Source organism: Arvicanthis niloticus, chromosome 2 (assembly GCF_011762505.2).
Source record: "Arvicanthis niloticus isolate mArvNil1 chromosome 2, mArvNil1.pat.X, whole genome shotgun sequence".
Lineage (NCBI taxonomy): Eukaryota > Metazoa > Chordata > Mammalia > Rodentia > Muridae > Arvicanthis > Arvicanthis niloticus.
Genome location: NC_047659.1, coordinates 115,089,332 through 115,112,677, shown reverse-complemented (window position 1 = coordinate 115,112,677; position 23,346 = coordinate 115,089,332). Strand labels below are relative to the sequence as shown.

General features: G+C 40.5%; 1 protein-coding gene across 2 annotated transcripts in view; it reads right to left on the bottom strand.

Annotated features, from left to right (window-relative positions):
• Positions 1–23,346, bottom strand: part of Slc24a3 (solute carrier family 24 member 3) — a 452,844-nt gene that overhangs the window by 362,788 nt on the left and 66,710 nt on the right. For both annotated transcript variants that reach the window (XM_034495053.2, XM_076929900.1), the window contains exon 2: positions 21,888–22,016. In XM_034495053.2, coding sequence (XP_034350944.1) covers positions 21,888–22,016 — 129 coding nt within the window. The remainder of the gene's footprint in view (positions 1–21,887; positions 22,017–23,346) is intronic.

Genomic DNA, 23,346 nt, shown 5'->3' with positions numbered 1-23,346 from the left:
CTTAGAACATCACTTAATTTTAAAGTTATAAAATTTTGGAATTTCCCATTTATGTTTTCAGAATTCAGTTAATTGTGGGTAACTGATGTCACACATGTTGAAACCATGGGTGATAGAGGACTACTATATTTCTTTGATGACTTAAGCAAGCCAGCATCTGCTTGGGCAAAACAGACAAATGGTAAGCTCTGAGGATCTGGGGCTTTATGCTATATGCCTTTGAGGCTTTGACTGGCTCTCCTCAGTGAGATGCTTCAGAGCATCTTAATCTAGATCTGAAAGCATGTGGAAGTCTATGTCCTAGACAGGGACATGAATTCACACCTTCCTGGACAGGCCTGTCTCCAAGCATGTTTTACAGAATCCTGGATTCCTGAGGGGTTAACAGAGATTAACAGAAAGATGTTCCATTGGTTTGAGAACGGGAAACTTAAAAAGGATCAGACAGATCTGTCACTGGGGCTCTCAGAAGCTTTGAAAGTGAAATGGCATCAGATCTCCCACAAGATATGATGGTCTGTGTTCTCTAAGTGGGGTGAATGATAGAAGTTTCTTCCCTGGGCTTTATCCAAAGTCACTGCTAAAGGAAACACATTTTCAGTCTCCACCTGCCACATCTAATTTTCAGTCAAGTGTTATTAGTTATTCAATTAAAAAAATCAACGAATCTTTGAACAGGATCCTTCTTGATAGCTAAACACAAACAATTCTTCATCCAAGGATCTGCCCTCCACTGTCCCCAACTGATTCACATCGTAGCTCACAGGACCAATAAATGCTGAGATTTCAAGTAGGTCCTACCTACAATAGTCATTTATAGTCATTATGCTATATTATATATGTTTCATTCATTCATTCCATTACCAAATACCTCACTTGAACCCATCCCATGCCAAGGTCTGATCTAGGCCCTGGAAGGAGGGGTGGGGAAAAGAATACATGCTAGACAATGACCCAACTCTCAAAGGGCTTTCCACTTGGATAGCTCTATACAAAGAGTTTTACAAATGAGATGTCTATTTTTCCTAAATTTTATCCTTCTTCTCCATATAAGCTTTTCCGTCTATTTGAGGACATTTTTATGTATCTTCTTAAAAAAAATCAAAGCATTCCCTTTCACACTAACAGGAGCCTTAACAAATCATTTAGTTCACTGGTGTATCTCATACATAAAATACCTGCTTCAGAGGAGAGGTCCCCGAAGTATGTCAGGTATTTCAGGTCCACTAGGCACTATTCAATATTAGGCACAATTATAAATGTTATCTCATTAGTTCTTTAGAGTAAGCTCACTGTAAAACTGGAAGACCATCTGAGTCCTGGACAAGGTAGTGTCAAATCTAGTCACATTAATGTAGTATCTGTGCCAAAATGTCCTTTAAATTTTTCTCCATGGCTTTACTATGCCCTACACCTCAATTCAACCAACACCTTCATCAGATGTTCAGAAGTCTTCTAGTCCTTGGAAGCCTCAGCTCTAAGAAGAAAGATCAGTCAAGAGTCCTCAGGAAACACCCCATGGGCACAGTTGCTATGCAGTGTCCTATGAGACTCAAGCTATATTAATACAGATAACAAGAGTAAGGACCATAAAGGGGTCCAATTGACCTCAAACAATATAGGCTATTTACAGTGTACTCGGTTGCCTCCCCAAACTTGAAAGTGAATCCTATTGCTGAAGACATCATGTATTAAAAACATAAGTCTTGGAAGAATTGAGCTCTCAACTATCCTAGAAGTCTCCTTCCTGAGGGTTGCCTTTCAGTGTATCTATGAATGTGATAGATAAACTGCAAACAGAGGAAATCAATCAATAGAGTACCCCACTGTAAAGCCTGAAACTCATGATAATGCCTGGTCCTCAAGATATTTCCACTAGTGCAGTAGTGGAATTTATATTTTGTGGATAACCAAAGGTTATCTGATTAGACTTAAAAGCCTACTCATTAGGATGGAATTCATGCCTGTTACTGTAAACCTAGGCAACTACCATTGGCTGGAGAGGCTTTGGGCCCTAAAGAAGAACCTACAGCTGTCATTTTCTGGAACCCAAATAATTCCTAGCTGTATTCTAAATATTTATCCTTATACACATATGTAAGTATAGCTCTCACCCCTTATCAAAGAAGCTTCTTTTAGAAGCAGACAGCGAGTATTTGAAGAGGTCTTTAACTGGTCAAAATGCAGCGAACAAGTGAACTCGGAGTAGCCAATCCCAACTGGTACCTACAATGCAATGCCTACACCCAAGGCTCAAGTAACATCATGGAAGAAGGAGAGAAACACTATGAGAGCCAGAGGACCAGGATATTTGCTGCTAGATAATATCTTCTATACATGACATGGAAGCTTCCCCATTGAAATCTTAAGAATATGATCACCTAAACTAGACACATTGATGAAGAGCTAAAGGCAAACAATGACTGCCAAGAGAGGGAGAATTCATTTTCTCCAGGGATGGATCCCCAGGTAGGGTATCTAGTCTCAAGTAGTCATCTCTAAACACATTTACACACGAGCAACACTAAGTGGACACTATAAGCGCTCTCTCTCTCTCTCCCTCCCTCTCTCTCTGTCTCTCTCTGTCTCTGTCTCTCTCTCTCTCTCTCTCTCTCTCTCTCTCTGTCTCTCTCTCTCTCTCTGTGTGTGTGTGACAATAATAATTGAAGAAGTTATGAATTTGACAAGGGCTCAAGGGAGAGTGGGAAGAGTTGGAGGGGTAAGAAGGAAGGGCAAAAATGTAAATACAGTACTCATGTATGCAATTCTTATAAGAATAAAAAAATTGGAAAAAGGAGGACAAAGAATGGGGATCAAGGAAGAGCAGCACCCCAAGTTATATCATGGAACCCATTCTTTAACAGGTGCAGCCACTTTCCACAAACCCTTTATTCACTAAGTGGTTTGTGTACCAGAACCACACATGATGGGTGCTAAATGGTACTCAAAGAGGCCAGAAACTAGAAAATTTCAGGAATGGTACTAGAGTTGGGATCTTAACTAGTCCTACAGGCTTATGTTTTAAAGGGCTGTGACACTATAGGCAGTGGGACCTTTGGGAAGTCAGGCACAGTTACCTACAGTTAGGTCATTGAGCAATGTCTTGGAATGAGATGTTGGGTACTTCCACTGTTTTCTAACTACTCTGGTGGGAGTCTCCCCACCGTGATGTTCTACTTCATCATAGGCACACAGTCAACAAAGCCAACTTAGAGAGACTGAAATTTCTGAAATGGTGAACCAAAATAAATCTTTGTTTCCTCTTTATTTTTTAAAAAAAAAAACAACTCTGTCATTGTTTTTAGTTTTTCTTTTCTTCTTTTAAAAATATTTATTTAGGATATATATATGTATATACATATATATATATATATATACATATATATGAATATTTATTTAGGATATATATATATATATATATATATATATATATATATATATATGAATGAATGCCCTGACTTCATGTGTATCTGCACACTATGCACACTAGAAGAGGGCAGCAGACCCATTACAGATGGTTGTAAGCCACCATGAGGTTGCTGGAAATTGAACTCAGGTCCTCTGGTAAAGCAGCCAGTGCTCTTAACCACTGAGCCATCTCTCTAGCCCTGATTTTCTTTCTTATAAGCAGCTTATCTCAGATATTTTGTCATAGTAACAGAAAACTGACTAACACAAATAAGACTTTCAGAGTTGGTCAACAAAACCTATAATCTTCTCAAGTGTTGTCATGGGCAAGGCTAGACTGCAATATTCTCATTTCTACCAGAAAAACTGAGACCATCAGGAAGGCCTGAAAATAGAATGGAAAACAGGAAAAAAAAAAGATGAAAACAAAAAACAAAACAATCAAAAACCTACCTCTGGGGAAAAGAATACAATTCTGTAGAAAGAAATGTAACATTTGAGAGTTACCAACTCAATGGGGCCCAAGGGACCATGCTTCTCCAGGGATGTGATAGCCCCTCATCATGTTGATCTTCAACAGAAAGCTGCTAACAACCCACACAAATCATATGTGAACAAACAATTACAGGCAGACAACTAGAAGAGGTAAATTTAGAAGCACAACTGTCGTGTTGCTTTCAAAAAATAAAGGAGGAAAAGTCAGCTCCTAAAATACAGATGGAGCCAAAATATTCTGGCCCAGGTTTGTCTGTGGTGTGCAGATTATCTAACCAGCCAGGCAGTGAGCATGCCCACAAACAAACTCCTACCACTTCTTCTCATAGCCCATCTTCCCCCAGACATACTGTTCATTTGTTACTTTGGTAGCTAGTGTTTCCTGACACACTTCCTCCCTTGTAAAATGCTTTGTCATTAACTTTAAATAAAGGGATTTTCATTCTCATTTTCTTTCAAGAACAGAAATAAAAACACAAGAATGGACAGCTCAGAGCCTCACAGTCTCCTTCCTTAGCTCTTTCAGGGTATACAGGGTTACCTGGACCATTCAGGGCAGCTGGATGATGGAGAGTAGTAGACAACTATGGTAGGGAGGTTCTCAAGGAATGAATGGGATTTCTGTCTATGTCACAAAAAACAAAAACAAACAAACAAACAAAAACAAACAAACAAACAAAAAAACCTAAAGCACTGGGGGCCCAGGGAGTGGAGACTAATACCTGCAGTTCTCTCCATGGTGACCTTGAAGACCCCAAAGAAGCTAAATTCCAGAAGAATGAGAAAATAAAATTACCATAGCTTTCTTAATGGGGGACACAGTTCAGTCCAGGCATGACAGGACACTGACTCTTCCTTCAGGCCACTAGTGAAAATCGTCAGCCCTAGCATGCATGCATGTAATAGGCTCATGGGTGATAACATCCTTCTTGGGACAACTTCAGGTAAAAGGAAGTGGCCCCACGGTGTGGAGGGTCACAGCTTACACAATCCTAATGAACTTTATGAAAAGGCCTACCAAGTCATAAACAGAAAATTAGACAGGTCTTGACAGGGTGCCTAAGACAAACTTCCCAGTAAAAGAGTCAGCATGATATGTGAGAAATTTCACTTTTGCAAACAGGCTGGCCTTGAACTCATAAAATCTGCCTCCAGAGTAGGTGGAATGACATACCACCATACCTTGCTTACGTCATCTGCTTAGGAACACAAATTGCCCACAGGTATTTCAATGAAATGAACAGAGTCAGGTAGTTTGAAGAACATTACAACCATCCCATGCCTTGGGAAAGTAAAAGGTATCTTTAATGTTACAGGGGACCTTCTGAGAAACTTATAAAACCTTAGCTATTTTAAAGTGCTGAATTTTGAAGAGAAATGAAGGAAGACATGATTGGTCCCTTTTGGTGATAACTGATTTTAAAACTCTGCTGAGGGCTAGAGAAATGGCTCAGTGGTTAAGAGCACTGACTTCTCTTCCAGAGGCCCTGAGTTCTATTCCCAGCAACCATATAGTGGCTTACAACCATCTGTAATGGGATCTGATGCCCTCTTCTGGTTGTGTCTGAAGACAGCTACACTATATACATATACATAAAATAAATAAGCAATTCTTTAAAAAAAAACAACTTTGCTTCGTAAGGCACTGTATTCAGTTTAAATGAGAAACACAATAGATATTAACTCAAGACATTGATGGCCACATCTTGAAGGAGCTTAGAGATGCTGTCCCTCACAGCTACCTGTAGTTCTATGAAGTACTAGATGTCCTGGTGAATGTAATTCTCAAGTTTTTGTAAATGCAAGAAATCAGGAGTGGATGCTCTGCTCAGCAGCCACCGGGTCAGAGAATTGGTGACAAGGCTGTCCACATCTGGTGGTGACAACACAAAAGGGGAAATTGACACCACAAACAGCCTTTGCTAACACACAGGAGCAACCTTTTACAGCATGTTTACACTCAACTCTTAAAGTGGTCCTCTCCCTTCCCACAACTTTGAGCAGACACAAGGAGCCCCACTTTTACTTGTATTATTCCCTGGAGGGTGATCTTGGTTACAGTGAAAAAGACCACCAACCTAAGATGGAAAGGGTGGGTTTATTCTCTGGCTGCACAACTGTATTCAGACCTTAGACAGGCTGTTGACATGTTTGGTCTAAATCTCCTCACTTGAAAACTTAGGATGATGGTGAGAATATTAATGCTCACAGCTAAGAACAGACACTAACCTTCATATGGATTGCTGGGCTGCGTGTAAGTAAGATACATATCAGGCAAAAAATGAGCCAGAGAGCTTTGCTGTAACATGAGGGGAGAATCACAGCATGTTAATGCTAGTGAAGCAAGATAACATTTATATTGATTTGAAAATGACATCAAAATCAGTTGTCACCTATGTATACATTCACATGAGGTTAAAACATATTAAATACAAGCTAGATGCCTTCAAAACCAGAGGATGATTTCTTCTTAAGGTCAAAGATCTGGGCAGTTAAATATAAAAGATAAAAATTTGGACTGAAGGATTTTGTTTCGTGATAGTAGAAAAAAGATTAAATACAGAGACCAATCTATAAAACCAAACCCCAAAGCTTACTGAGTAGCAGTCGATATGAAGCCACAAAGAAATCTGACCTCTGATGGCTCAATGAACATAACTTTGTTTCATGCACATATGATTTCAAACATCATATAAAATTATCTTCAGACATGATCAAAACCTGCATATGAACATGAACAAACACCACAAGCATGCACAAATACCCAACAACACAAACATAATTTTTAAAAAATAAAGCAAATTTGGTCAATAGGGGCCAGAGTCTAGAGAATGGTAAATGGAGTACCATGTCATAGCTGCTGTCACCATGGTGATCTTGTCTGTAGAAAGGAAGACAGCAACTGCTAACAGCCAAACAGCAAACAGACCATAAATCTAATAATCACTGTGGTATAAACCTTATGTCTGCCTCTAAGTCACAAACAAGGTAAAAAAAATCTAGAGATTGAGTCACAGAAAGAGCAATATCCCTCTTGTCCCTTCTCCTGTGATAATAACTTCTAGGGAAGCAAGATGTGAACAGTCACTATAGCTGAAGAGAGTGACAGGTGGTGGGGATCCTTTGTTGGCCATGGAGGCTCCTCAGCTCAGTGGGCATATGAGTGCATCAGACACTGTGGCTACAGAACAAACCAACCAAGTTGACAGCACCAAAGATCCAAAGTCCTGTTTCATTATTCTCTTTTCTGGTCCTCAGAGTACTAGGGGCTCTTCTGCACAGCTCCCACACAGGGTCTCTTCTGAAGTTGCTATCAGACAGTCACCATGGCTGCGTCATCCAGGAAGGGTCTTTACTCACGAGTTCAGTTGTTGAGCCAGCTGGGACTGCTGACTGGAGAACTTGCATGTGGTTTTCCCTGACACCTTGGCTTCCTCCCAGCTCGGTGGCCAGATTCCAAGATCAACTCATTCCCAAGGAAGAGAACCTAATGGAGGCTTCACTGCCTGCGATACTCAGATATAGAAGGTACACAGCCTCTGCCACATATCAGACACAAGTCACAATGGCTCGCTACATTCATGGAGGTAGCCAATAGGCCAAGAAGCCTCAGTGTTAGTGGGCATAATTGAAAATACCATGAGGTACAATCCCTCCCTGGAGACTGACTCCAATTCCTCTGAGGGATCCACACACCCACTCCTAGCCTGGGGATTCCCTCCTCTGTGCCAAGCTTTGGGCTAAAGAGCATTTGCTAAGATAGGTGTGCTCTGCCTTTGGAAGTCTTTAGAAAAGGAAAAATCACAGAAGAGCCAAAACAACAGGAGTGCAGGGCTCCTTCCTTTAAACATACCAACTCTCTTTGAAAAATGATTTAGTATGAAAGACAAATTCCATTTCACACAAGGCAGAGCCTGCTGAGAGATTAAAGTGTTGCCTGAAGATATGTATCCATTTGCTTTGAACTATTGAGCCAGAAAAGCCTGTGTGTGACCCTGAAATCTCATTCCCACCAAGGGTCACGAGGTAGGCAGGGTGTCTGTAGCAATACCATGTCACTAACATAGATTAGTCCTCAAGGAGTCTTCTCACTGAGTATATGTAAATCCTAGGCTTAGGTCCCAAGAATACTTCTAGACATGACTTGCTTACTTTCCTGGATTGCAAAATAAAAATATCTGCTGTGTCGGCAGCTAATTCTCTTTTTTTCTGACAGAAGAACCTGAGGTAGGAGTCTCTCATAACTTCCATTTTTGCAATTTTGATGAGTTTGGAGCTTCCTCGGAAGTCCTCACACATCTGACGTTGTGTAAAGGGACAGAGGTGGTAAAAGAGAGAATGAGGAAGGTGAGAAATACTTCAGCATTTTCATGAAAGCCCCCCTCCCCTTTCACAGACCTGAGTGTACTGATAATTGTGAGCCTCCATCAGTAACTGTGCCAACACACTATGAAAACTAGCAGGGCAAGCCTGTGCTCCTGCCTTTAGAGAGACAAACAAGTAGGCACATTCAGAGGAAGGAGATGGAGCACTACAAAATCTCTAGGATTTGGCCATGCTTCCCAGGCTATCAGGACATGTGAGGAGACTAAAGAAGCAGATCGGCCAGTGGTTGCTGGAGTCCTATTCACCCTTAGCTCTTGAAAACACACTGGCCCAACTTTAAACCACCAGAGCCTTAGTACTCCTTCCATCAAGGCATAACTATTAAAAGCTGGTCTCTTTCCCTGCTGGGTGGAAGAACTCTAAGGTGTGTCTCCTCTGCTCAGCCTGTGGACTCTTATAAGCACCTCAATCCCATTTCTGGCTTCTACTTCCTTGTGGGCTAGGATTTCAGCATATGAACTTAGGAGAGACATAAACATTTGGATGACAGCCCATTTCCTCCTCTGAGTATTGACATGGATGCCTGTCCTTTGAATGTCACCTCAGTCAGATCACATGAAAAGAGAAAACCCATGTCCCCAAACATAGAAGTTACTGACTTTCTATTTTTTTCCATTGCATGTTGCATTTTAACCTCAGGCTGACTTATTAAAATGAATTATTTAATGCTGAATTAGAAGTAGCCACATAACTGTTCCCCTCCCTCTGCCAGGAGATTTAATCCAGTGGCCCTGGTTTCAGGCAAGATACCTGCTCCTTTGCTAGAAAAGGCTACTCAGATGTAGAAGGTACTCAGCCTTTGCCACATATCAGACACAAGTCACAATGGGTAGCTACATTCATGGAGGTAGCCAATAGGCCAAGAAGCCTCAGAACTCTATGTTGCTAGCCTAGAAAAGAAGAGTTTCTTTAGGATGTCTAAAATCTCTTAGCACCTGTTGGCTCAGCTTAGCAGTTCCCAGGGGGACACAATCTCTCAATAGTTATCACTGCAAGTCTACAATTGTGTGAAATGCTACAATTTTACAGGTTATTTATATGAAAAATTCCACCCCTAATCTCCCCTTTTAGTTTTAAGAATCTTGCCTTTATTTTTTTCTCAAACATTTTATTATGGACATTTGCAAACATCTAGAAAGACAGGGAGAATTTTAGAATGAACAGCCACAGACCCAGCATGGAAGTGTCATAATTCCTACTTTATTTTACCAGTTTTTCCCATGTAACCAGGCCTGCCTCCATTCATTGATCTAAAAACTGATGCATTCCCTCATGTGATCCCGACATTTTGGGAGGCAGAGATTACAGAATCCGAAATTTAAGCCAGGTTGGGCTACATACTGAGATGGAACATTAACCAAACTAAAACTGTACTCCCTCCCATGCATAGGCTAAATAATATATCCCTAACTAAAGTTTATTATTTCCCTTCTTTTGGGGGCTACATGTATCCACAGAACAAAGTTTGTAAGTCTAAAGTGTACCATCAGTCCATCAGTGAGCTGAAAACAACTATACACCTGTGTGTCCAACTACTATGAAGCTAACAGTGCAACATGATCTCAGGAAAGTTCTCAAATGCAGTTTCTAGAACTATCCCAGCCCAACTCACCTCCCTACAACCACGCATCTGATTCCTATTACCATAGAACAGTTCATGCTTGTTCTAGAAGCATGCTGTAAGTATGATATAAGGCTTCTTAGCACACAGCCTTTGAGAGTCATCCATATTTTGGAGCATAGATACATTCTTGATTATATGTACATACATGTAAACATCAATACTTATAGATAGATAGCACATACACAATGATGAAATCTTTGGGTAAATGTTTATGTATTGTCACGTTTCTCTCTGGGAAAAGCCTTGCAAATTTCGGTCTTTTTTTTTTTTTTTGTCAGATACTTATACTTTTGTGGTATCTGAAAATTTTATCAAGAAAAGAAACTTAGCGAAGACCAGGTACTCATAATTCTCCCCTTCATATTTCTCCAAAGTTGAACTGTGGACTTGACTAGGAAGGGAGTGGGGTGAGGAGAGGTCTTTTTGGTTCTTAAAAGCTTTTTGCTAGTCCTGTTTCTCCAGGTATGATTAAAGAAATCTAGCTATAGTAAGTACGGGGGTGGTGAGCTAAGAGATTGGAGAGAGTGGTTTGACCCACTGTCTATATAGCCACATGATTCTGCTATAGAAACTGCTGGGAGGCAAGAGGCCTATGCAGCATCATCCTTCAAATTTTTGGCAGATTCATTATTACAGTCATAGCATCAGAGAGAAAGGAATTCTACAACTGTCTCCACCAAGATATAGATACTTAGGGTAAGAAAAACAGTCCTTTGCCTTAAAGTGAGAATTGTATGTAAGGCCTTCAAATGGAGTAAGAATCTTTTATTTCCAACAAGTTCTGTCCCTGAAAAATCCCTTAGGTGTCATTTACTTCTTTATGTTCCAATTTTTTTGTCCATTTGATGGCAATTTTTAGTAGATAATTTATGATTTTTAAATGACCCATACAAAGATAGCACATAAACACTGCCTTAGCTGTCAAGCACCTCAAGCTTACTTTAGGCTCCCCTAGAAGCAGATGCTAAGCTAAGGAGCTGAGTGTGTTTATTTAGGCAGTTATCCCAGGAAACACCAGTAGGGAATGAACAAGTAATACAGGGAAGGGAAGGTACCCAATGCACTATGTATGTCTTTAGATGTCGCCACCAGTAGGGGATTAGCTACGGAGATAGCTAGGGAGATGTTTCAGTGCTTAGAAACACTTGTTGCTCTTACAGAGGACATGAGTTCAACTCTGCAGTCCCACAGAGTGACTCTGCCCACTCATAACTGATAAGTCATAACTCAGGGCATCCAATACCTTCTTTTGATCTTTATGGGCACCAGACACATACTTAATGGCCCCATTAAAAGTACTCATACAAATAAAAAATGAAATAAGTAAGTCATAAAAGAATGTTTGACAAAAAACCCAGCCCTTTACACCACAGGATATCAGAAAGAGAAGGTGGCATCTGCAAACCAAGGAAGAGTACCCTCACCAAACCCCAAACCTGCTATGCCTCTTCTTTTTACTTTCCAGGTCCTAGAAATGAGAACAACAAATTTCTTTCCTTTAGAGCCAACTGGTCTGCAGAGTTTTGTTATAGCAACCACATGAGCTAAAACAAAGGGAAGCAGAGTCGTGCACAGAAAACTCCCTACATCACTTGCACCTGCTCACCACGGTTCAACCCTTGTTCATCCACTGGGATTCATTCTGTACACACAACCTAAGCATATTCCATCTAAAACTCTGAATCACCATCAATGGTGGTCGATCTCTGGATTTGCTCAGGGCAAATCAACTAGATTTTGTTCTATGTGGAATTCCTATTTCTCTATAAAAGGTACATTTAGTGACTTATGTTTATACCAATAGGCTGTTCTTGTGCCCTGCACAAATACATGAGCAGTTAAAGCTATTTCTACTTTATTCCTAGATTTTTATATTAATACTTGTCAAATTCACTTTACTCTTCTCATGTCCCCAAGTTAAAGAATCAGTAGCAGGAATAGTAACCACAGTCTTTTATGTGTCACTCATTGAGCCCGTGTGTGGGATCTCTTAGTGTGTGCTCAGGAAACAGCCATCCATTCAAGACTGAGCATGTGCTGAGTGCAAAGTACTTGGTGCCCTTTATAAACTCAACTGCTGTGAATCGTTTCTACTGCTCTGAAGAGGAATCTGAGTCCCTGAGATGATAGCTAGCTGGTTTGCATGAGTGTCAATGTCAGAATCCTGCCCAGGTTTACAGGACTCAAGCCTATATTCCTAATTCTGCCCAGGAGTTATAAAATGTGACCACCCCTTATATTCAGGTATCCTCCTGACCACAAGACAAATGAATAGCAAAACCACTAACAAATACAACTTACTCTTGGACTCCCAGACCTCTGCTTCTTCCAACATGATCTGCTACAGACAGTAATCTGTAGCTTGTCATGTTTCCTGTGTTCATTCTTTACCCCTATTCCCAGTAGTGTGTAGTATCCTGAGTATGAGCTCAGGGTCTTGATAAAGATGGATAAGACATTATACTGGCATCAAATCATTTTTTGTTCTGTTTCTAAAAGGGGGCTGCTGCTATTTAATTCGGGGCTTTTTATTTTCTTATCATAGAAATGAATGGGAACCTAATAGGAAGCTCACAGGCAACCATACAACAAACTGGACATATTCATATTTAAATGGACTCCTGGGAGTGCAGTGTGAGCACTATTTGAAACTTAGGTAAAGCCTGATCCTGAGTAGCCCATATAGGAACCATTAGCCTACTGGCCACAGGAATACCACTGAGGGGAGTCTCTGTGTCTGAAATCACATGGTGTATAACTCAGCTCTTTGTGTACCTTGGGCAGGCAGCCTAAACTGGTTTTTGGAGCATAGAGAAACTGCAGGGAGGCTTTGAGGGAAGAAGCTCAGTCTCACCTTCTTCCAGGTTTAGAACATTACATTCTAAGTCAAATTTGTGTCAGGGAGAGCTGTTTGGGCCCTAAGGCCCTGCCCTGGCACCCATACCTAAGCCCTCCCAGTTTCTGAGCATAGGGATGGACATAGACTTCACATCTTCCCAAGGGACTCCCAAGAGCTAGATCAAGGGACTTCATACCTGAGTACCTTGAGCAAGCCCTGGAAAACTTGTGAAAAATCCTAATGTCTGGGCTTCTTTCAAGAAGTTCTGACCTAATGGGTCTCATATCTGGCCAAGAATTGATCACTTCTGGCAAGCCCCCAAGGCCTTCACTGCTTACGATCCTAAGGTATCTGAGAAAGAACACTTGGATGAAGACAAATCAGTGCTCTTTTAGCAATCCAGACTTGCAGGTATGACTTAAAAGCTGCTTATACACATCAACAAAGCTAGGGGAATCAGCCTATCACAGGATATTCTGGTCCTTGTTTTAGCCCCTTCTAGTGGTGGATATACCACAGAGGATCCCTCATACATACACAGTTAAATTCTACTCAGGATTTATAAGGTGACCTGTGCAAAAAGAGAATTTATGAGTGTGAGATTCAAAAGAGTAACAAAGATATATATATATATATATATATATATATATATATATATATCTGCTACAGAAATGACAGAGGAGAGAGAAATAAGACCCAGAATGCTAAAGACATGAACTAGTATTTACTCATTGGCCAGGAGGGAGACATGCTATAGGCGACATGGATATAGCCAAGGGTACAACACAGCCAGGAAGCAGTTTATTGAATCCAAAAGTAGGTGATGCCCACTACTCTGTTCCTGTTCTTATGGTCTCTTCACAGGGTAAGGATGTTGCCTACTGCTCTGGAGATGCCCAAGAGATAAGCTTTAGGGAAACTGTCCATGTGTGACATGGGCGAATATACCTGAATCCGACCCTCCATTGAAGCTTCACTCTCAGGCCCAAGGGAGAAACAAATTCAGAGAGTAATGATTACAGGAAAGCAGAAGCCATGAATTGAGGAGCCAGTCCAGAACAATGGTTCTCAAGTATTTCTAGAGAGTGGAAACGTGTTCCCGAAATTTGAAACATATTCCCAATTCAAGAACAGAGAAATATTGAAGGACAGGGAGGTTTACGTTATGAGTTGAATAGAGGAGACAGGAAAGGAAACGTAGTTCGCCATCCTTCTACCACTGAGGATTATATTAGATATATTTAATGTGGCATAGGAATGATCGGGGTCAGGAACAGAGAGGAAGTTAAGAGGTTCATTCTTGGTTTAACCTCCTTTTCAGGCTACGTGAGACTTCAGTGTCAGGGTCTAGCACAGGGAGAATAAGAAACACTTCTGTGAAAGGCCAGAGAATAATTAATTTTGGCTTTGTATACCTTGTAGTCTGCAACTACTCAGTTAAGCCTTAACAGACAAGAGTAGGCGTTGACCATGCATAAACGGATGTGTTTCTTATAAATGTGATGTGTTTCTTACAAAACTTTATCATAAAATGTAGTTGACAGGGCCCTATTACCCAAGGGCTCTTGTTTGTTGAGACTGACTTTAAGGAAAAGGATTTGAAAGAGACTAGGAGTAGTAATCCCTTGAATTCTCCTCACAGTTGTGAGTCTGGACTTTGAATAATTTATTATTTACTTATTAAATGGGTATTATAGGCTAGTCATCCATGAGCTGGAAGTCGGATCTCAATGAATTTTTTTTCCAAGGGCCAAACTGTTCCAGTAAGCTAATGAACATGAAATACTCTGAATATCCAAACATGCTTTACAAATAGACTCCCAAAAGCCTTACATCAAAGGATGGTTTATCAGCCTTTGCCTGCCTTTCAGAAGAATTCCAGACACTACTTACCAGATTAGGTTAGAGAATGGTATATTAAAAAAAGAGAAAGATCTCAATTAAATATCTTGAAGATCTGAAAGGATGTCAAAGTCAAAAGCTGGCCCTTTCCCAGCAGAGCCCAAGTCTTTTAAATTTGTAATGACTACAGAGTAGAAAGTCTCCCACCTCTTTTCATCCTGTTTGTTCCCAAACTGGCCTCTTTGGCCTCCTCAAGTCAGAAGTCTCCTGAATAGTCCCTCTATCTCTTGTCTTCTTGCTGCTTGATCTGTGAGAGTGATGTGCCTTGCTGACCTGAAAATTCTAGTCACCCTTCAAGCAATCCTAATACTGTGGTTATGTTCTAATAAGTCTGCAGGACAGTATACTGACTATAAATGGTTCCTGTCAGCCTGACTTCTTTTTCATTTCTGGTAAAGAAGATAAAGGGAGAGGCAACTCATTATGTACAGACAATGACCATGGAGGACCCAACAGGTCTGAAGTTCACACCAATAGTGATTGTACAATCTATGAAGGTGGCTCTTTAAGTGGCCCCTTACATGAAGCAATGAAGCTCAGAGAATTTGGAAACCTCATGTAACATCAAAGAGGTGAAAAAGATAGACCGGGATTTATAATTTCCACCAGAACTCAGATTCTCCCCATACATTTAATGATCCCACCTACCTGAAAACAACTATCATTTTATTCTGGTGAAAATATGTAATTTGCACCTGGGTAAATTTCTTCCTCAGTGATAAAAGTAAAAATATTCTCCCAGGGTGAAAGGAGAATCATCAGTTGATCAGGAGAAGACTGTCATGATGAAACCAAGGGCTGAAGCTGAGTTTGGAAGACATTAATTTGAATTATGATTTTTCTACAGTGACATGCATTGCTTTTTGTCCTACTTAGGGGTACTATTGCTATGATAACATACTATGACCAGAAGCAAGTTGAGGAGGGTTTATTTGGCTTACAGTTCCATATGTCCATCAATCACTAAAAACTGTCCTACTGGCTTGCCTACAGACTAATCTTGTAAAGATATTTTCTCAACCAAGGCTCCCTCCACTCCAATATGTGTCATGTTAACATAAAGCTAGCCAGCACACCATTGTTATAAAAAGCATTAAAAAAAAGTAGTTTTTCTTAACTTTGGAAGAAATTAATGTAGTAGGATTCAGATAGCTATTCACCAGACTTGTTTCTTTTTTCTACATGCTGCTAATATTCATACTGTATGTAACCTTCCTTGTCATGTGACTGAATTCTGGCCTGGAGAATTTGAGCAGAGATGACCAATCCTGCTATGCCCAATCTCCATGGTTTGAATCCTCAACTTGAAGAAACTTCACATGAGGTCTTGGAAGCCACATTTGGGGACACAAAAACCTTTCGGCAATAGGACCAGAAGGTCATGGATCACTTCTTATGACAAAGTCAATTAGGGAGCAGAATTATGCTTAAGAAAGAAATGTCTCTGGTGTAAAGCCCCAAATTCTGATAGCAGCTATTACTCCATCCAACTAATTCAGCAGAAAAGTTTGACAAAAATTAAAAAGCACATCACATTAGTTTCTAATTTTCTCTGTGTAGGAATGTAAGCAGCTGTTATTTTTTGAATCATTAAGAAAACTGTAGCCACAATGCTAGAAAGATGGTTCACTGGGGCAAGAGCTTGTTATATAAGCATTAGGACCTGGGTTTGAATCCCCAGCACCCATGTGAGAGCCAGGCATTGTCAACCTGGAAACCCAGCACTGGGACTAGAGACAGGAGGAGCCTGGGGAATTCTCTGGCAACCTAGTCTAGTAAAATGGCTTCCACTTCAGTGAGAGACCCTATCTCAAGGGAATATGGTAGAGAGTGATTGGGCAACACACACACACACACACACACACACACACACACACACACACGGGGGAAGGGAGGGAAGGAGAAAGAGACAGAGAGAGACAGAGAGATACAGAGAGAGACAGAGAGAGAGAAACATCTGCAAAAATAATTAAAGTTGTTTGAACTTGAGCAATAATGTATGGATTTTCAGCCTTTAAACTTTATTTTTTTTCTGGGTTCAATACAGCAATGATAACACTGAAGTAGTTATAATTGCTTATTCCTAATTTTTTATGTATTTGATAGAAATATATTCAATGTATTCTTTTGAACTTTTATCTGTTCAGACTTACAAAGTTACAAGGTAACTGCCAGAAAAACATAAGCTTGTATTTGAGTCAGCATTAAGTTCCCATTTGTCCAACCTAGATAATGTGAGGGTCAGGTTGTCTGTGCATATCTGCACAGTGAGTATCTATGGTGGGGGAGCCCCACTTGGCTTCTAAGTCCCATCACCTTTGGGTCAGTTGTTTATTCCCATCTGAATATTGATCTTTCATGTAAAAGATTACAAACTGTGGCTTTTCATGCTTTGTACATTGGTCATATCCAGTCCTGGATTAAACTAGTCAACTCAGATGTTATTGTTTCTTGATATGCTGTTCAGTCAGAACCTTGTATGGATTTTGCCCATTTATGTCTAAGTTCTTGTTGTCTCCCACCATACCTACTCCCTGAACCCACGTCATCTTGTTTCCTTTGGCCCCCATCTGCTATTCCAATTCCCATTTAACTCTCAGGTTATATAATTTCTGATCAGTCCACAAACAATTGATCTCTTGACACATTCCCTTAAGACAGTCTCTTGCCAACCTCAGCTTGGCCTTGCAACATAGGTCAAGGTGTCTTTCTTTCCTCCACAAACCTTAGATCCAACTAAGCCAAGGGACAGAGTGAGCCATGAGCTGATCCTCTGTCTGAAGGGCCTTACACCAAAGCCTGTCTCTTTCACTACTTTTCTCCTTCCAATGTTTGAGAGAAATGCCTTAAGAAAAGATCCATTTCCATAAAATATCAAAGAACTGAGAACAAGGGGAAGATAGAAGTTTCTGGAGGCATACTGAAAAGTGTATAAATAAAATCTTGTCAAGTGTACACAAGATTATTATAAAAAATGCATTTCTGCTGCTGTTGTCCACCGCCCTCAAGATTACATTTAGCTAACTTAATTTTCTGTGGATCAAATTTATTCAAAGTGAAATTTTTCTTAATAGATCATCTGAGTAAACAATTTCAAGTGTTATTTGCCAAAAACGCAATATGTTTCCAGACTTCAGATGAAATCGGCAGTGTCAGGCTAAGAAAACAGCCTCGAAAATTCACAGCGAGCTGGAACAATTGTGTGAAAAAATTGGAGCCTGGAGGTCAGTCGTTTTACTCAGTTCTGGAGGGAAAAAAATGATAGGTTTCCACTAAAACCAGGGGTGACTAAATATGCCATTTTGTAAAAACCAAAAATGCCTAAAATAATATATTCATAAAGTGGCAAGTATCATATAAAGAGTAAGACACCCCAATGCTGAAAGACCAGTTATATATAACATCTATTTCATAAGAGGTCATGTACTCTGTTTCTTCTGGCCTGCAAATGGGGTGTTCTAGGCTGTTAACCTTTGGGGAGAAGGAAAGATAAGCAGAGGGAAAAGCGGAGGAGGGGGAGAGGTGAGAAAGGGGTGGGGGAGGAGGGAAAAGAAGGTCAAGATTTCGTGGAACTATACAAATGCAAGGAAGTTATTAAGAGAAGCAAGGGGCTGACTTGGAGTAGAATTTTGAGTCTTTATTCTTCAAATTTCTCTGAATTAGTGGGTTTGTGTAATGGAAGGGAGGAAAGCTGGCATTCTATTTCATAGCTGAAGAAATGGACCGCTGAGACACAAGCAGCTCCATAACACCAGGGGGGAAGTAAATGCCCCAATTCTACGTCCAGATCCTGAATCTATAGGCTTCCTCTAACAGCATCTAAAACAGAGTCTCCAAGGACACAGTCTTGGAACTGAAAACTTGAAACTGACAACATAAGCAGTAACGGACTGAGCTTTGGGACAAATGTTACATCAACTCCTGCCCATGACCTTGACACCATGGTTCACATGGCTACAGCTCAGCTGGCACCCAGCATGCTCAAGTGTCTATACAAACAATCACCTCTCCATGGACAGAGAGAACCATCGTCTCTATCAATGCAGAGGCACTCTGGCATCACAAATAGAAAGGGAATAAGTCCCAAAACCACAGGCTCCCTTCTTAGCCCCTACATTAAGACTTCTGAGAGCAGACACCACTGTATTCAACCAGCACAATGATATTCACTGTGTTCAGAATCTCTTAAAGGAAACTGAACAATGATGGGTGAATGGACCTGCCACAGCTCACTCCAGCTAAACTCAGACATAGAGATGAACACAGCAGTGTCCCGTTCTGACACACAGTTTCATTTCCCATGGTTTCTTGCAGTCAACCATGGTCTAAAAATATTAAATGGAAAATTTCAGATATGAGCAATGCATAACTCTTACATGACTTTTATTATAGTGTATTGATATAATTGTTCTATTTTATTAGCAGTCCTTATTCATCTCCATTAAAGATTATTATAGAATGTATATATAAGAAATACACACACATATACACATATATTACAGCAGGGCTCAGTGTTCTCTGTGGTTTCAGACATCCACTAGGGGTCTTCAGACATAGCCCCACAGAATGGGAGTTGACAGCACTATTAAATTAATAACATTAAATCACAGCCTTACCTGTGATTTGGCTTTTAATTTTGGTCTCATACATCTATCTCTTCATCTTGGGAAGGCACTAGGCCAGGTAGCTCATGCATTTCTGGCATGTTTTGATCACATCATTATTAGTGGTCAGCAGAGGTGATGGTGTTTATTACCATCTTCAAAGCTTGTGTTACGGATAATGGTACTTGCTTTTCACCGTCCAGCTGACCAGCTGCTCATCTCTGGACCACTAGAGAATGTGAGCAGTTGACAGACTAAGACTGGCCATCTCTGGTGGGGAGGTGGCTATGGAATTGTGGCTCTATGGAATCTTGCATCATAACTCATCTGAAATGGAAACAGGAACACCTTCAAGGTGACATGGGAAGTTTGCAAGTCAACTCTTACTATACAACTATCACACAAGGGGCCATAAACTATATATACTTTATGACTTCAGTACCAATTCTCACTCATGAAAGGTCAGAATGATTGCCATAATTTCTAAGGAACTGACTGCCTAAGAGAATCTGATTATATTGCCCAAAACCCATAGGTTCCAAGCTAGAATTCAAACTTGTGTGTAACTCCAAGATCTAGGTTAGAAGGTTGGAAACAGAGATCACAGATACACACATCCACCCTTCATTCTTGAGATGTCTAAAAGTGAACTAGTAATGTGTCCAGAATATGTCCAGAGGCCACTGAAAGTTTTAGATCAGCCTGTCCAGTAATCTCTTCCATGCTGATAAACATGTTGCAGGACCTGTACTGTCCAGTTATAACAGCTGCCAATCACACGCAGCAATTGAATATCTGACAGATAGATAATACAACTGAACATCTGGAGTATCTGCATGTTTTATTTTATGTTATTTTGGTTCACTTAATTGTAATGAATTTTATGTGCAAGGGTATTGATCTACAGATGTGCCTCTGTGCCATAGTCCTGGTGCATGGAAAGGCCAGAAGAAGGTACTGGATTTCCAGAACTGGAGTCACAGGTATGTAAGTGCTGGGAATTAAGATCACAGTCTTCTAGAAGAATAACCGGTACTCTTTATCAATGAGCCATCTCACTAGCCCTATTCATTTGATTTGAATTGTCACTGAATATTATCATCCAGGGTATTATTTCACAGCAACAGCATTCAGGCTAGGAGTGGTCCCCACAGTTTGGAAAAGGAGGGGCTCTTGAAGAATGCGAGTCCCAACATGTTAGAATGTGAACAGGACTCTCTGCCTTAGGCACGCTCATTTTCCCTACAGTCTGGTTCTGAGTCACGGTCCCAAATTGAATCCTAGTCCTTTTTAGTCTACAGTTGAGTAAAGTAAGAGTGTCAATTCCGGCACCGTATTTCTTTGCAACCATTATTTTTAAGGTTTTGTTAACATATATTAATTGTACCTAGTAGTGGGTTTAATAATGACATTTCCATACATGCAGATCATAGTCTTCTCTGTGTCGTGTGCCTGAGCTCTCTTCCACTGCCACCTATCCAGCTTCATCCTAAAACCGTTCATCTCTTCTTCTCTGTACCCTCCTTTAGCAACTCCACTAGATGCTAAGCTTATGCTTTTGCTTGTTTGTTTTATCTATCACCCCAGGCATTTTTATTGCTACTTATGAAGTCAAATCATTTCTTCCACCGGAACGGTATCCAACGTACTTGAAATGTCTCCACCTATCTCTGTAAGGAAGCAATTTCTAATAGAGTGAGCAATGCCACTAATAGCAGGGCTGCCTACCTTCTCATCACAAAGAAAGCCATACCAGCAGGAAATAGAACCATCTAATTTCCACTACCCCTGAGACAAACTCAATGAAGGGTATTCACCACAATGTCTCCTTTAACTCCACTTCTCCCACCTCAAATGCAAAAGTGGGATGTCCACTACTATAATTCCTGTCTCTCTATATCCCACATATCATTTGCCTATTAATTGAAGAAATGAGTTGAAAAGCTGTTTGACTACCAGACAAGATCACCAAGAGTCCATGGAATAGAACCTGCACATTCTCTCTCCTGCCTGTTCAGGCCAGTCCTTGATATGTCTGTGCTTCTGGGGTTATACACAACTATCCACTCAACTAGGGAATTCAACCCCTTCATGGCCATTTTCATTTATAATTAAATGTAGCTTCTACATACTTAACTGACTTTTGAAAATGGTCCTTGTGAGCTATTGATAATAGCACACAGTAACCATAAGCCCTGCTAACTGAGGACCATAGGTTATATAGTATTTTGACGGTAGACATACAAGTATCTAGTCTTCATTCTTTCCATTTCTGTTTAAGAAACTACTATTAAGATGCTTGGTATAGTAGGGAAAGGTCCTTCTACTCATCTTTCCAAAAGAGAGTAGACATACATGGCTTCTTGAAACACTTTCCATATCAAAAGATCTAAGGTCCTTGGGAACACATTGACAACTGCTTATCCACACTAAAGATGAGATAGGTCATTAGATACAGGAACTTCACATTGTTAGAATCAAATGTGAGTTCCTGATATATACATCCTAAACATCTTTAAAATCTGTCCGGATTCGACCTTAAAGAAGAGACACTCCTCAATTATGGCTCATCCTCAGGCATAATTGAGGAACATGGAAGCCATTGTGAGGACATAGCCACCACTGTTACCTGGTTCTGTGCAGTTCTTGATGCTCCGGAGACCTGAATCTTCAGAAGTCAGTGTATCATTCACTTGCATCAGCTTCCTCCCCACCATCCATTTTCTATCGTCCCCGATGAGATCCATGAGGTCAAGTTCTAGAGAGGAAAAAAAAAATCACTACGCATCACTTACAACTGAATGTCCGTCTTTACCCACACTGGGAGTCTGTGCATTAATGAGCTATTATTTTTCTCTGTACTGCATGAATGCCTTTAAGATGTCTTGAATCTAACCGTCTGAGGGCATCCTCTGACTGTTGAATCCTATTGGGCCCAACAAAAGCAGTCTTTTATCCAATAACAGGAAGGAACTTATATCTAAATATTTCATTGTCTGAGCTGGATGATAGTGAGGGATGCATTCTAAACTGGATCCCAGAGTTTCTCGCAGTGTGAATAAACAAATGTTATCTACAAGATAAATCTCTTATAAAATATATTTGGTTGATGGCTGCCTCTTTTCTTTCTCAATCCCCTACACCCAATGACATGCTAAAACATGTTTAACAACCAATAATAATGAGGGAGACAGTCTAGACTTATAATCATTAGATGATTTCCATGATATTAATACCCTCACAAGAGCCCAATTCAAGCGACAAATATAATTCTATTAAGAACTGATCTGGGAAGAGATACAGACTACGGACTCTATTGGGTCTGTGTGAGCTACTTTAGCCTACTAATGTCTACATCTCCACCATCTTTGCTTAAATTGTCCCGCACGTAAACCAACTGCAGTTAAACATATGCTCAAAATCTGATTCTTGGAGGTTAACCGAAGCTAAGGCATCATTTCACCATCCCCAAAGCAGCAGCCTATAAAAGCCCCAGCACAAGATTTCATAAAATACGAGGTGAATGGAAAAGAAGGGTACAGAAGGCATGCGAGAAGGTGAACAATGCCTGGGTCTCTGGATGGGATGACTGTAGAAAGATGAGAATGCCAGCACAAAGAACAGAGAGGAAAGGGCACATGAGGGAAGAAGCTCTCCACCCTGATTAGGGAATGTCAAGTCTGAAGTTTCTGCTGATAAGATTATCAGCTTGGAAATTATATAGCTTCTTGGTAATGATACCACAGGCAAGAGAGCTAGTTCAAAAGAGATCCCAAACAGGGAAGGGATATAGTCCAGATAGATTCTCTGTAGGTTTTAGAGTAAGAGGGAGACTCTATACACACACACACACACACACACACACACACACACACACACACACACATCTCTGTGTGTAGTGATGACCACTGAGAAAAAAATATATAAAAAGAAAATCTTGGAAGACCTAAAAATTTCTCCAGAGAGCAGGAGGTGAAACAAATTCAACAAAGAATCATGAGGTGGGGAATGGGGGAGGTGGAGAAGGGAGTATGGTGAGGTGGGGAGGGAGGAGGCGGAGAAGAGGGTATGGTGAGGTGGGGAGAGGG